Source organism: Peromyscus californicus, unplaced genomic scaffold, assembly GCF_007827085.1.
Source record: "Peromyscus californicus insignis strain IS unplaced genomic scaffold, ASM782708v3 Scaffold_6__1_contigs__length_162567912, whole genome shotgun sequence".
Classification (NCBI taxonomy): domain Eukaryota; kingdom Metazoa; phylum Chordata; class Mammalia; order Rodentia; family Cricetidae; genus Peromyscus; species Peromyscus californicus.
In genome coordinates, this window is record NW_026294584.1 from 60644731 (window position 1) to 60658857 (window position 14127).

Below are 14127 nucleotides of genomic sequence, written 5' to 3' on the forward strand. Positions count from 1 at the left end.
ATGTTGGACAGCATAATAAGATAAAACCTTTCTCCTGTAAATTGCTTTTGCTAGAGTACTTATCACAGCATCAGGAAAGAAGACAAAGCAATGCCAGGAAGATTCTAAGCACTTGAGTTATGTTCACTTTACGTAGTAGGATGGAGGCAAATCTTGAGGAAGAGTGTGACAGCGGAGACATGCAACTGTAACCACCTCCACCGTCACTCTGTCTCCATACACACCAACTCAAGGGACAGCCTTTCCCAGCACACCATCTGTGTCAATGAAGAGCCACACCTCTCCGTGAGAAGGTGTTTTCTCTGACTGTTTCTGTTTAATTAGCATTGGGACATTGGAGGGAGGACAGTGGGGAGAGAGGGAGAAAGAGGGCTGGGTAGTGGCTACAACAGAAGGAGGTGTGTGCTGTGGACCCAGCAGAGGCCCTGGGAACAGTTGCTGGTCTCCCTGGATTCCTCTGTTCAGGAATGTGGGCTCAAGCAGGAGCTTTGCAGCTGCTCACAGGATAACAGGAATTTCCTTGGTTGGGGAGGGAGGTGTTGAATCCCCCCCAAGAAGCTTCTTCTCTGTCTCTTCCTCATCCTGAAAATAAAATAGAAGGAAGAAATGAATGAATGGAAGAAAAGCATGAAGATGAAGCATGAAGTTTAGCTTGACTGATGGATGGAGGAAAGCATGAGGATGAGGTTAGTGTCAGTGATGGATGGAGGAAAGCATGAGGATGAGGTTAGTGTCAGTGATGGATGGAGGAAAGCATGAGGATGAGGTTAGTGTCACTGATGGATGGAGAAAAGCATGAGGATGAGGCTAGCACCGTCGATGGATGGAGAAAAGCATGAGGATGAGGCTAGCATCATCGATGGATGGAGGAAAGCATGAGGATGAGGCTAGCATCATCGATGGATGGAGGAAAGCATGAGGACGAGGTTAGCATCATCGATGGATGGAGGAAAGCATAAGGACGAGGTTAGCTTCAGCACTTGAAACCGGCAGAGGAAAGGAGGGACAGGAAGTGACAGCAGGAAGAGCATATGCAGCAAGGTCCTGGGGAGTGGGACATGAACCTGGACGGAGTGGGAAATGAGGGTGAAGGAAGGCATGAAGAGGCACGAGGTAGCAGAAGTCAGACAGGCCGTGAGATGGGGTCACAGTCCCCAGAGAGTGAAGGATGAGTGAGGACCAGGGACTTCCGAGGCCAGATGCTCATCCCCGTTTTTAATGCTCAGGCGCCTGTTGTCCTGAGTACTCACCAGGGCCTGGGAGCTCTGGCCACACATACTTCGGAGACTCAGTACCAGGGAAGCCAAAGACACAACAATCTTCAGGATACAGACAATTGTGAACATGATGCAGAATGCTAGGAACAAGTTCTAGAGGCAGAAGAGGAACAGACTCAGTCAAGAGTCAGCTCGTCTGAATCACATCGCCACCTTACCAAAGCCACGCTCCGTCCAGACCCTGTTGAGTAGATACTTCCCACCAAGGCAGGCAGTGTCTTCTAGTGATGGGGTGACCACCACTTCTAGCCCACTTGCTTGACTTGTGAAAATGACAGCATGTCAATGATGGGCAGCCCTTCATTGGCCCTGTAGTTTATTCCTGCTTCTTGACACCTTACCAAAACTCCCCGCCTGGGACCTGATTGCTAAACTGAGAAGCCAGAGGCACATAAAGAAGCTGCTAGAGGTTCTCAGGCTGACAGCCCAGCTGAGCTCCCAGGCAAGAGCCACATCCTGTGCCTGCCACATTCGTGCCTCAGTGGGAATGTCCAGCCCCAGTGAGGCCTTGGATGACCACACCCACTGTCTCTGCCTGCAGCTGCACAGGAAAACCCCTAGTGTGAATGGTCTGTCTGAACCCAGCCAACCCCAGAGAACTGTGAGAACTATGAAGAAAATGGTGTCTAAAGCCACCGCATTTGGGGGTGACTTCTTATGTATGCATCGGTAAGCAGATAACCAGAATGGCCATTCGCTGGAAAAGTCAGAGGGTGACCTGCTGTCTGTTCCCCCACCGCCTCTGATTCAGGGAATCTTCATGTATGAAGGTCTGAAAATGCCTTCAGCTTGAATGACAGCTTCCTACCCAAAGGGCTAGGGTGAGGGCCAAGTTCACAGAGCCTTCATCCTCGCCCTCCAGGGCTCCAATCCCTGAGAGCAAGGGTTGTGATGTGTCCCAGGCAAACCACATTTCCCTTCTCACCATCACCATGTTCAGGGAGGATTTGCACCTCTCTATCTTCCAGTCTGAGTCGCTGGTGTATCGCATTATCCCATACCCACTGCCCATGCTAGATTGTAAGGGGTCACACGTGGAACTGATCTTGAAATAGTAGGAAGCACTTGTCTGCCAGATTAAGCTGTTCACACCCAGAATGGTAGCAGCCACAGCTGTAGCAATGCAAGCCAGGATGAGCAGACAGGATATGTGGCCCTGAAAGAGAGAGGTCCAGATGCAGATTCTGCTGTCAGTGGCAGAGTCATGAACCGCAGCCTCAAACCTGCCCATCTTCCCCTGCTGCTATGGCAGGAAGTCCCTCCCAACCCTCCAGGAAAGGCTCATTTTATCAGTAACTAAAGGACAAAAGGTAGCAAAGTGCTGAAATGCTAGCCATTTTGGAGAGGGTAGATGGACAGGGTTGATAAAGAGAAAGCCCGAGACTCATGGACAGTTTCCCCCGTCGCTTCTCATGGACAATGGTGCCAGCTCCGGCTACAATTGCCTGGAAAGAGAAGACACCAGAAGAAAAAAAAAAGGCCTCTAGTTTACCCTACTGGCTAGGTTTCCCGTCACCCTTCCACCAACAGCTCCCAGAACAGCCCAACTCAAGCAGGGTTCAAAAGACAAGCGGTCCAACTAAAAAGCAGCACATAGCAGACACTTGTCGCCAATGCCCTGCCCTTCAAAAACAAAAACAAAACACCAGACTCTGAAGGTTTTCTCCAGCCCTGAGACAACTGCTTCCTGTTTGCCTCCACCGAGCTCCTTGGTAGTTTCGCACTTACCACAGACCCTGACCAGAAGGCACAGCCGGAGGCACACAGCCCAGTCCAGGGCCCAAAGTAGATACACACCCCAAGAACACAGCTCATAAACCCCAGCAATATCTGGGTCACCTGCAAGACAGGAGGGGAAAAAATCAACTCTTCACATCCCAAGGATAACGGCACAGCTCCAACCCAGGTGGTGGGCTTCACCTTTTCCTCTGCTTTGGCCTCCCAGCAGCTCTGATTCTGGAAGGTTCTGTTTTAACATCCATTGCATCACACTGGTCTGCTGTTTTTCTGCATCCCCTTCAGTCTGTCTTTCATTACTTTTCCCTAACACCATCACTTTATGCCGATTCTTACCATTTTCATCTCATTCTTCCTCAGGGGTATCATCCTGTCAAATCCTGCACCTAACCTCAGCATCTCACCCCACCCTAAGTCCTCATATCCAAACACCATGTGAAGGGTTCTGTAGTACACACAAGGCATAGTGCTGAGGAGGCTGGGGATGAGCAGGCAGAGAAATACATGAGCCCTTGGAGTCAATCCCCAGGGCCAGATAAGACTGGATGAAGTAATCCATGCTTATAAATCCAGCATTTGGAAAGTGAAGCCTGGGGATCCAGAAGTTCAAGGCTATCCTTGACTACATAGCTAATCTGAGGCCAGCCTAGATGACATGACACCCTGCCTCAGGGGGGAAAAAAGGCATACCAGTGAGACTCCTTTTTAGAAATAGGAGAATGGGTGAGTCACATGCCTACCAGTGAAACTGCACCCCCACCTGGATTCTGGCCCCCTTGGCCAGTTTGCAAGTCCATGCCTTCCCAGCTAGTCCTAAGTCCCACAGCTGGGCCCTCCTTCCAACCCCAGAAGACTTCCATCAAGCAGACCCAGGCCACACCAGCCAGAACAGGTGAGTAACCTGCCTAACAACAGACCTGCACACATCCCTGGACTCTGTCCACTGAGACCCTTTCCCCAGGCCAATGCCATCCCAGCTCATCCCTGGCCCTGTGGCTGCTGGGCCCCCACCCCCAATCCAAGTGGGTTTCCACCACTAAGACACAGACTACACCAGCCAAAACAGGCCCAAGCTACATAAGCCAGAACAGAACACCAGCAGACTCCATATGCCCAGTTGGAAGAACAGATGCCATAGGCCCACATACCATCTACACCATTCAAGGAACAGCCCCAGCAAGCTCTACCAGAGGCAAGTACCCCAGGTACCCCAGAAGAAGACTCTGGGGTACCTAGGGTACCCCAGATATTTTACTGGAGGCCAGGCAGGATCTAGAGACCCAAGAAGACTTCAGCTTTACCATAGGCCAGACCAGAACCAGGGAACCAAGGCCCCTAAAACCCCAGTGGAGACATCCTACTGGACCTGAAGACTCATCAGTCACCAGAACCCTTGGCCACTTAGGCCAAAAGACCAGATAAGAAACAGAAACCAAGGAACAAAACACTGATCCAACAAAGACAAACAAAGGAATCAACACCTAGACCTATAATCACCCCAAATCCAGATGCCTAAATACCAGTATAAGAGCACAATCAGTAACAGAAAGGCAATATGGCATCACCAGAGCCCAGCTATCCTACGACAGCAAGATCTGAACAAAGCAATACAGCTGAAACACAGGACAACGACCTCAAAATTAACTTTATGAAGATGATAGAGGTCCTTAAAGAGGAAATGAAAAAAATCCCTTAAAGAAATGGAAGAGGTGACAGCCAAAAAATTGGAGAAAATCAATAAATATCTTAAAGGATTTCACAAAAAAAAAGAAAAAGAAAACAATAAACAAACAGCCGACAGAAACAAAACAGTTCAAGACCTGAAAATGGAAATAGAAGGAAAAAAAGAAGAAAGAAAGAGGGAATTCTAGAAATGGAAAACTTGGGTAAGAGAACAGGAACTACAGATGTAAGCATTACCAACAGAATACAAGAGATGGAACAGAGAGTCTCAGGCCCTGAAGATGCGACAGAGAAAATAGATTCATCGGTCAAAGGAAACGTTAAATCTAAAAAATTCCTAACACACAACATCTGCAATATCTAGGACACTATGAAAAGACCAAACCTAAGAATAATAGGAATAGAAGAAGGGGAAGAATGCCTGCTCAAAGGCCCAGAAGATATATTCAACAAAATATATTCAAGAAAACTTTCCCAACCTATAAAGGTACAAGAAGCAGAACACCAAATAGACTGGACTGGAAAAAAAAGTCCCCTTGCCACATATAATCAAAACACTAAGCATACAGAATAAAGAAAGAATATTAAATGTTGCAAAGGAAAAACACTGCAAAGGAAAAAGGCCAAATAACATATAAAGGTAGACCTATCCGAATTACACCTGACTTTTCAATGGAGACTCTAAAAACCAGAAGAGCCTGTACAGACTTCTTAGAAACTCTAAGAGACCATGGATTACTATACCCAGATTACTATACCCAGCAAAAATTTCAATCACCATAAATGGAGAAAACAAGATTATTTCACGACAAAGTCAAATTTAATCAATATCTATCCACAAACCCAGCTCCACAGAAAGTACTAGAAAGAAAGTCACCAGTCATTACTATCTCTCAATATTGATGGATTCAATTCATCAATACAAATACAAAGGCTAACAGAATGGATATGAAAACAAGACCCATCTTTCTGCTCCATGCAAGAAACACACCTCAACATCAAAGACAGACATTACCTCAGAGTAAAATGTTGGAGAAAAAATTTTCAACAAAGCAGACTGAAGAAGCAAGCTGGTATAGCAATCCTAACATCTAACAAAATAGACCTCAAACTAGAATTAATCAAAATTTGGTTAATCTTGTCTTGCACCCGCAGCCTTCAGCCCCCATGAACTCCAGGCAACAACTGAACTCACAGCCTGAAATTCCTCTTCCATCACCCAATCTCTGGCTGACATAGCCCTCTCTGCACCAGAGAGGGGGTTGGTTGCTCCTTTCCATGCAAATCCCTGCAGAGAAATGTTCAAAACCTCTCCCCAAACGTGAGGGGACGAGTGAGCTCCTGTTGTCTTCCCTGAGGAGTCAACCTGATTTCCTCTGCATCCCATAAAGAGGAGAGTCCCCACCCTCTGTGCCACCTCATTAACCCACCAACCACCAACTCTCACCCCTAGAGCCAGCTGCCCATGGTGGATGCTGGCCTTGGAGGGCCCAGTGTCCTGAAGGCAGGAGAAAAACTTCTTTGGGGAGCCTATGGCTCTCAGCAGCTGCTCCAAAGTTGATTGGTGGTGGATGTGGATGCTGATGTGGGTGGACTGGGGGAGTGCGGAGGCCACCTCAGCTCCATTCACTGTCACCGTGGTTTGGGTCATCTTTCCTGATGAGGAAAACAACAGGAATGGATGAAGTGTGGGAACCAGGAAAGGCAAAGTGGAGTGACTAACAACTCAAGGTCAAGAAGCTCTCCTGGGGCAGATAGCAATGTCATGGTGGCCCCACTTGTAGAGTCGTTCACCACACAGTCCTGGGCCCCTTCCCAAAGGACTGATGGAGTGTTATTGTTTGAACATGCAGGGCTCCTCACAGACTGTTGCATGCTTGGTCTTGGCTGGAGGTGCTATTGGAGGAGACTCAGGAGACTCAGGAAGTGGAGACTGGTTGGAAGATGTAAGTCAACAGGGGTGTGCCTTTGAAGAGCATCTAGGCCCTCCCAGATTCATTTCTCCCCTCTCCTTCCCTCCCCCCTCCTCCCTCCTTCCCTTCCTCCCTCCCCTCCTCTCTCTCTCCTTCCTGACCACTATGAGGTAAGCAGCCTCTACTACACACTCCCACCGCCCTGATATTCTGCCTTGCCTTGGGCCCAGAGTGATGGGCTGGCCTCAGCTCAAAACACCTGAAACAGCAAGCCATGCAAAGAAATTTATAAATCTACCTCCTTCAAGTTGTTTTTCTCAGATGTTTATTCACAGTAACTAACTAACTAACACAGCTTGGCTTGGGTCTAAGTGGAACAAAAAGGAATCTGAGTTCACACACACACACACACACACACACACATGCACACGCACACGCACACGCACACGCACACGCACACAAATACTTTTACTAGTTAAAATGTTGAAAAGAGGCCCGAGGAGATGGCTCAGTGGATTACAAACTTGCTGTATGAGGACCAGCCTTCAGACCCCAGAACCCAGGTAAAAGCTGAGCAGGTGTGATGGCTTCCTGCGACCCCAGCACTTGGGAGGTAGAGACAGAATTCCCAGGGCAGGCTGGCCAGCTAAGCTCTGCGTTTAACTGAGAAAGAACCCACCTCAGCTAAGTGGAGATCAATCAAGGAAAACATGCAATGTCAACTTTGGGCTTCCATTTGCATGCTCACACGCATATGTGCACCTGCTTTAGTGGCCGTCGTCAGTTACCCTGGACTAATGCAGCTTTAGTGGGGTTGTCAGTTACCCTGGACTAATGCAGCTTTAGTGGGGTTGTCAGTTACCCTGGACTAATGCAGCTTTAGTGGAGTTGTCAGTTACCCTGGACTAATGCAGCTTTAGTGGGGTTGTCAGTTACCCCAGACTAATGCAGCTTTAGTGGAGTTGTCAGTTACCCTAGACTAATGCAGCTTTAGTGGAATTGTCAGTTACCCCAGACTAATGCAGCTTTAGTGGCCGTTGTCAGTTACCCTCCATGGATGTTGTAGCAATGACCATATACCAGTGTCATCCAAGAACAGAGTTTCTCTCCCCACTCCCTGAGTGCGCTAGCAATTTCTGCTTTCTTCAGTTTTGCATAAGAGAAATTACACTCTATTATGTTTTAATTTAATGCAATAAATTGCTCCATTTTCATTGCTTATCTTGAAGTTTGACAAATATTTATCTTTATGAAAACACAGCTACAATCAAGATATGTATTGCAAAAGTTCCCTCCAGGTGTGGTGGCACACACCTCTAATCCCAACACTCAGGAGGTAGAGGTAGGTGGATTTCTATGAGTTGGAGGATAGCCTGGTCTATATAGCAAATTCTGGGCCAGCCAAGGATACACAATGAGATCCTGTCTCAAAAAATAAAAATAAAAATTCCCTAATACCCTCCCCTAGTAAATCCCCTTGTCTGGGCTTCCCACATGGTTTCTGTAACTGTTGTGGCAGTTCTTACATTATGAATGTGGTTGGCTGGTTTTTTTGTTTCTTAAGGGCGTTATTTATTCCTTCTCTTGTAAGTTCTTCATTCTCATGCTTCTTGATTTTTTTTTCATGAAAGTTCTTTGTATATTTGAGAATGTGTCGTTGGCACCCTGCGCTCACACTCACACACCTGCGTGAACAAGTGCAAACACCACTGAAGAAGAGGTGTTGCTCTTCCGATCTACGTCATAGTTTGGCAGATACAGAGGCGAGGACCCACGGTGCTGGCCCATGTAGTAATTTCTGAAAAACAGTTTCTACTGTGGTATACATCACCTTTCTCCCACTGACAAAACACTGCCCTGAGTTCCCATAGGGCCTTGGGCCCATGAGGCCTTCAGATTCTAGTACTTGAATGTCCGATGGCCTCCTCACCATTGCTGCCTAGTTAGTAACTACTAAAGCTAGTGAAACTCTAAAGCTAGAGTTTAACACCTCCTGCCTACCCCCTGACTCTCCCCTGTTCCTGGGTCAGAACTGTCATGGCCATTTTAGCCCCTCTGATCAGTTGCTTGGATCCAAAAGAAATTTTGCCCAGGTAATCTGGTTAAGTATCAGTTTCAAATGGATATTGATAGCCACCAATCTCGCCTCCGGTTCCATCCATTTGTGTTCGTCCCACACCTTAGAGCACTTTTCACGTCCACTCACCTGGGCCCTCTGAGGTGAAAGAATGGAGATTGACAGCTCTTCAGGAGGGAGGAAGAGACCTTGGACTTCTTCGCAGAAGCACAAATGAAGGCCCCAGGTTCTCACCTTCCCTTGAGGTTCCTGGAGTGAGGAAGAAAATCTCAGTCCTGTCTGTGTGCTGGCCCCCTCCCGACCCCCAGTACCACCACTGCCCTGGCCACTCACAAACCTCCGTGCTCCCCACTGCTGCCGCCCCTCCAGAGAGTGGCTCCCTGATATCCCTCCTCCCAGTGCCCAGGAACAGAGAAACCAACCGCCCCGGGACTTCACTCCACAGCCCACCCCACTGCTGCTTGGTCTCAAAGGCCCCACTCTCAGAATGCAGGTGTGAGGCTCTGGTAATTGCGGAAGGCAAAGCTAGGCCCTGGCCTCCCCAGCCTCAGCCCTGTTTCCAGAGTCACAGCCTCTGTCCAACATGTCCCTCCCTCCCTAGAGTCCTACAAGAAGGCAGCCACCACGGAGGGAGCAGGAGCAGCAGCAGCCTGGGCTAGGGTGGAGCTTGGGGAGTCGGTTTGGAGACTCCTCCAGAGAAGGGGCTCTGTGCTCCAAGAGGGGCTAGCCTGGGGCTGTGAGGGGCCCTTCCTCACCTGCTATCCTCTGAGAGAGGTGGGGCTGGAGCAGAGAGGTCTGGGAGGAGCTGACTTGGAGCTACTGACCCCACAGGAGTAGCTAAGGGGGAGGAGAACAGGAAGAAGGGGTGGAGGGAGGGATGGGGCCTGACCAGAGTCTCTCAGTTTCCCGGCAAGTAGCTGACATGAAGGGGCCCCACTTGGGGGGTTCCGTTTGGAGTAGATGATCAGGCCTGTGCAGCAGGGATGCAGGTGACACAAGGACACACATGCACCCAAGGCAGCACAGACCCACGGTCACTTAGAAAACTCCAGCCCTGATGGGGCCACAAGAGAGAGTAATCTCAAAGATTCCACAGACTTGATCCACACCAGTCCCAACCCAATGCCTACCTCACCCACCTTGCCCAGCTCCCCAGTGCCCACGGAGGAACTGACTTCTGGAAAGCCCCTGAAGGGGCCCTCAGTCCCAGCTGCCTGCCAGGAAGTGCTAGAGTCTGGCCATCCTCCCTCCCCTTCTGGCTCCCACCCAATTTCTCCCTCCTGCCAGGGCTGAGGTTCTCCACACAGCTCCTCCCTGTGTTCCTCAGCCGCCCCTGCTGCACACTCCCCTGGTCTCAGGAGAGAGCAGGTAAGACAGCCCACCCTGTCCCATCCAGGGCCTTGTGGCTTCTGGGAATCACTTCAGCATGAACTGCTTTCCCAGTCGACCCTGTTCACATAGAGCTTGCCAGGGTGAAGGGCACACTGAGATATGCCTCCAGGAACAGTGTGGCCTCTGTCTCTGCCACTCAGTCCTGTGGGGACAGGGTCAGTCAGTGCTGAGTGCTGATCCAAGGAGACAGAGGGCTCCGGGGTGAGGTGGCCCCTGGGACCCTGGTAGGGAAGAGATATTACAACAGGAGCTTAATGGGCAGCTGGGGGGGGGGCGGCGCTGTAAATGGGCTTGGGCTCTGACCTGGGCTCAGAGAACTCTGAGGAGAAGAGGCTGAGAGAAGAGGCCCAGTCAGGAGTGAAGTAAAGAGGAAAGGCACGTGGGCACTGCTTGATCTCAACATCAGGCCCCTGAAGACCATGGCAGGGGGGACACAAAGCAGATGTGGGGTGAAGAGGGAGCCCCAACAGCAGCATGCCTCCCTGACAGACAACCCTCCAAAAGAGATCGGGCTACAGCTCCACAGCCAGGGGCAGCCTTTCTGTGTCACTGGACTTCCCAACTCCAGTAAGCCGGAAAATCTGCCACATATTCCTTCCTGCTGTTCATTTTCTCCCTCACAGATGATGTCCACAGACATGGAGACTGCAGACGCCGGGAAGGTGGCCCTTGAGACCCCACAACCCACCCACATCGATGTGCACATCCACCAGGAGTCTGCTCTGGCCAAACTCCTGCTGGCCGGATGCTCCATGCTACGGCTCCCAGCATCTGCCTCAACCAGGAATCTGGGCAGCAGCCGGCTTTTGGTGGCCTCCTGGGTGAGAGCAGCTCCATGCTTCACGGGCCGGGGAGGGACACGCAGCCAGGTGCTTGCCGCACTTTCCTCTGGCCTCCCTCTAGGCCTAAGACCTTGAGCTGGTTTTATCTTCTTATTAGGAATCAGTCGAAGCTGTGCACGCAGCTGCAAGCTAACAGGTGGACCCACCGCTGGAGAGCCATGTTCTCAAGTCCTCTCTCTTCCAGGTGGTACAGATAGTGCTGGGGGGTTCTGAGTGTGGCTCTGGGTGGAATCCTCTACATCGGCCAGTATTTCGTCATGAACACCTCAGGTGCCCCGATCTGGACTGGGATCGTGGTGAGTGTGGCATCATGAAGGCCCAAGGCTGCCAGACAGGAGAGGGATGATGCTCTCTTTGCCTCCTTTACAGCACCACCATTGATGTGGCATCAGAGCGTGTGTAGCCAGACAGACCTGAATGATGGAGTCTGGTTTGGTGCTTGTGTAGATGACGGGAGTGAGGGAACGTTTGCCTGCACAGTTGCAGGTCAGCTCTGTCTCTTGCCCCACGCTCCCCCCACCAGGCTGGCGGGTGCTCCTCGTCATCAATGGCAGTCATCAGTCAAGGCTCTAAGGGCACCCACCTCCAATGTCTGCCTCAAGACAGGGGAAGTGGAAAATGTCAGGCAGGAAGCACCTCCTGCTTCCTTTTGCGCATCATTTAGGGATCCAGGGATGTATTCCGATGTGCTGTTATCTCTAATGTCAGCTGGTTGGGCTGAGCATGGTGGGTACGGAGACCTTTCTGACAGACTCACACTCTCAGAACAGCAAAAACACATGTATTCATTGAGAGGAGACATTAAAGTAAGTGTGCTAAACCATCCAAAGGCAGGAACATGCGGATTCATTGTAGAATAGTCAAATAGGGAGGGCCAGGACCCATGTGTCCACAGGGCTGCACCAGACTTCCTGTTCTGTCCTCGTTAGATGGATCCCATAGCTGCTAAGACAGGACCGAGGCTGCCTAAAGTCACATCCTGCATCGGCAGCTTTTCCAACAACTTGGGACTTTGATCCGCAAGATTCCTGGTCCCTGGAATGTTCATGAAGAATCTAGTGTGATTTTAAAGGAAAGCTGTAGGGACAGACAAGAAGGCTCACATTTGGCTTAACCATGTGCATTTAGGTGTCACTAAAACAGTGTTCTACACCCTCACTGACGAGTGCCAGGCTCATCACCCTACACAGTTAGTCCACCAGAGACGATAAAACGTAGCAGAACACCTGGGATGCAGACAGAATGGTGTAGGCCATGTGGCTGGCACTACGGATGAGAGTCACAGGGGAAACGAGGCAGAGGATTAACGGGCATTTGTATTCCTATGCTGACTCTTCTGGTTCAATGTCTACCCAGGCGATGCTGGCTGGAGCCGTTGCCTTCCTTCACAAGAAACGGGGTGGTACCTGCTGGGTGAGTTTAGGACCAAGCAAGACCCACCCTCTGCCTGGAGGCTACACCAGGCTCCTGCCCCATCACACACAGGCTGGGTAAAGCTGAATCTTCAAGTCTCCCTCTAACTCCTCCTCTCCCTAGGCCCTGTTGAGGATCCTTCTTGTGCTGACCAGTTTCGGCACAGCTGTGGCTGCCATCGTTATTGCAGCTCCTGAGTTCAATGTTTACCGATACTATATCAGAGATGATGACTGTCTAGGCGACTCTTCAAATCACTGGCCCACCAAGCCCCCCAGCACCCCAGGACCCGAAGAAGCTGACAGGATAGCCCTGTGCATGTTCTACACAAGCATGCTAAAGGTAAGTGGCCATGGAGAAGGGCAGCTGCAGATAGTGTCAGGGAGACTAAGACAGGCAGGAGAAGGTACCCATCCCTCTAGTCTTGAGGATTGTCCCTAAAGAGGCGGGACTGAGCAAAGCAGAAACTGTTCCCACTACACTGCTGCGGATGTCACAAACTGTTAGGAAAGAAATGCTGCCAGCCACAAGCAATCAGTGGCCCAGGATTGCAAATATGGCCAGGGTTACCAACATGGTAAATGCGTGACCTCCCTGAGGCTGTCACTCACATCACAGCTTAGGTACTGAACAAAGTGGAAAAGATTTCTGGTGAATTCTATGCCCTGGACCCATGATCCATCTGTAGTCCAGAAGCTGTAGACTTGGAGGTGAGGGTTAGAAGGTGGCCCTTGTCAGGAGAGAGGATGAAAGGGGTAGGAACGTGGGCGTCACTCCAGCACCCTTGTCTTTTGCCCCGTGTCCCCAGCCCCTGCTCATAAGTCTCCAGGCAATGCTCTTCGGTGTCTGGGCACTGCTGCTCCTGGCTTCTCTCACCCCTGTATGTGTTTACTTCTGGAAAAGATTCTTCACAAAGGCGGTGAGTCCCTGTGTCAATGTGTTTGGGGCAGGGCATGTTCAGATGAGACATCAATGCTTAGGGAAGAAGGGGACTCATTATGTGGGTCCCAGGAAGAATCATGCCTTTCTATCCCATCCTACAAGGTCCCTGTTTCCAACCAATGTCCCTATCCAAAGACCCCACGAAGCCACATCTATCCAGGCTTGTGGAGCTTTTGTCGTGGGTCCTATGCAGCTGAGATTGGCTCTGACTGGCTCCAGAACTAGCTAGCCTAGAGCACAGGAGCCTTCTCTCCCCGTCACTAACGTCTCCCCTGGCCTTTTCCTTAGGAAACAGACGAGAAGAAACTGCTGGGTGAAATTGTCATCTAGCCCTGCTTCTCTCTTCCCCTGGGGGTCCCTCCTTCCGAAGCCTGAAAGAAGAGTCGGACAGGAGCAAATAGACCCTAGCCCACTGCCAGGGCATGACCGTTGCCTGGCTCTGCCCAGCATCACAGCTGCTCACAGCAGCACTTGCTCTTTCTCCTTTACCTTCACCACCCCGTGCTCCTGCCCAGGCAGTGGCTTGATAATAAAGTCTCGAGTCATTGCCAGCAGATTCTTGCTTTGTCACTCTACTGGTTGGCTGGGAGACAGGGAAGTGTGAGGACAGTAAGCCTACGATGCACCCCATACAGCTCCAACCTCCTACCCAGGTCTAGAATCATACAACCTGAAAACAACTGACTGGACGTGCAGGGTGCAGGGAGTAGAGACTCTGTCCCCCAAATTCCGATTTAAGAAGATGGATGTTTGGTAGTTGGATGAATGGGCTTTTATTTTTACTGTTGAGCAAAATCAAAACACAGACAGCATAACATGAAGATACAATCATTTCAGAAACCTCATTTATT

At 50.3% G+C, this 14127-nt stretch overlaps 2 protein-coding genes across 5 annotated transcripts; one reads left to right on the forward strand and one right to left on the reverse strand.

The window, feature by feature from the left end:
- Positions 1-294: 294 nt before the first annotated feature.
- On the reverse strand, positions 295-9576 carry Tmem176b (transmembrane protein 176B). Of its 4 annotated transcripts, none has more exons than XM_052721120.1 (8): positions 9443-9576; positions 8817-8936; positions 6145-6353; positions 3006-3116; positions 2612-2722; positions 2203-2433; positions 1251-1370; positions 295-582 (listed from the first exon to the last, which is right to left on the reverse strand). In XM_052721120.1, exons 3-8 carry the CDS (start codon positions 6346-6348, stop codon positions 499-501), a joined length of 861 nt encoding a protein of 286 aa, XP_052577080.1. In that variant the 5' UTR covers positions 6349-6353; positions 8817-8936; positions 9443-9576; the 3' UTR covers positions 295-498. The 4 variants fall into 4 exon arrangements, with proteins under 4 accessions (XP_052577080.1, XP_052577082.1, XP_052577081.1 ...); XM_052721122.1 differs by having other exon boundaries at positions 2666-2722; positions 9443-9575; XM_052721121.1 differs by lacking the exon at positions 9443-9576 and adding an exon at positions 9297-9319.
- Positions 9577-9923: 347 nt separating this feature from the next.
- On the forward strand, positions 9924-13830 carry Tmem176a (transmembrane protein 176A). The gene is given in 8 exon segments (XM_052721124.1): positions 9924-10055; positions 10703-10900; positions 11106-11123; positions 11125-11217; positions 12278-12334; positions 12458-12676; positions 13143-13253; positions 13565-13830. Coding segments are annotated over 7 exon segments (738 nt in total). The 5' UTR covers positions 9924-10055; the 3' UTR covers positions 13607-13830.
- The last annotated feature ends 297 nt before the right edge of the window (positions 13831-14127 follow it).

Coding starts and splice junctions, on each gene's coding strand:
- Tmem176b (XM_052721120.1), bottom strand. CDS start 6,348: ATGACCCAAACCACGGTGACAGTGAATGGAGCTGAGGTGGCCTCCGCA. Junction 2,434..2,611: donor CATCTACCCTCTCCAAAATG/GCTAGCATTTCA, acceptor TCTCTCTTTCAG/GGCCACATATCCTGTCTGCT. Junction 1,371..2,202: donor CCTCCCTGAACATGGTGATG/GTGAGAAGGGAA, acceptor TTCTGCCTCTAG/AACTTGTTCCTAGCATTCTG.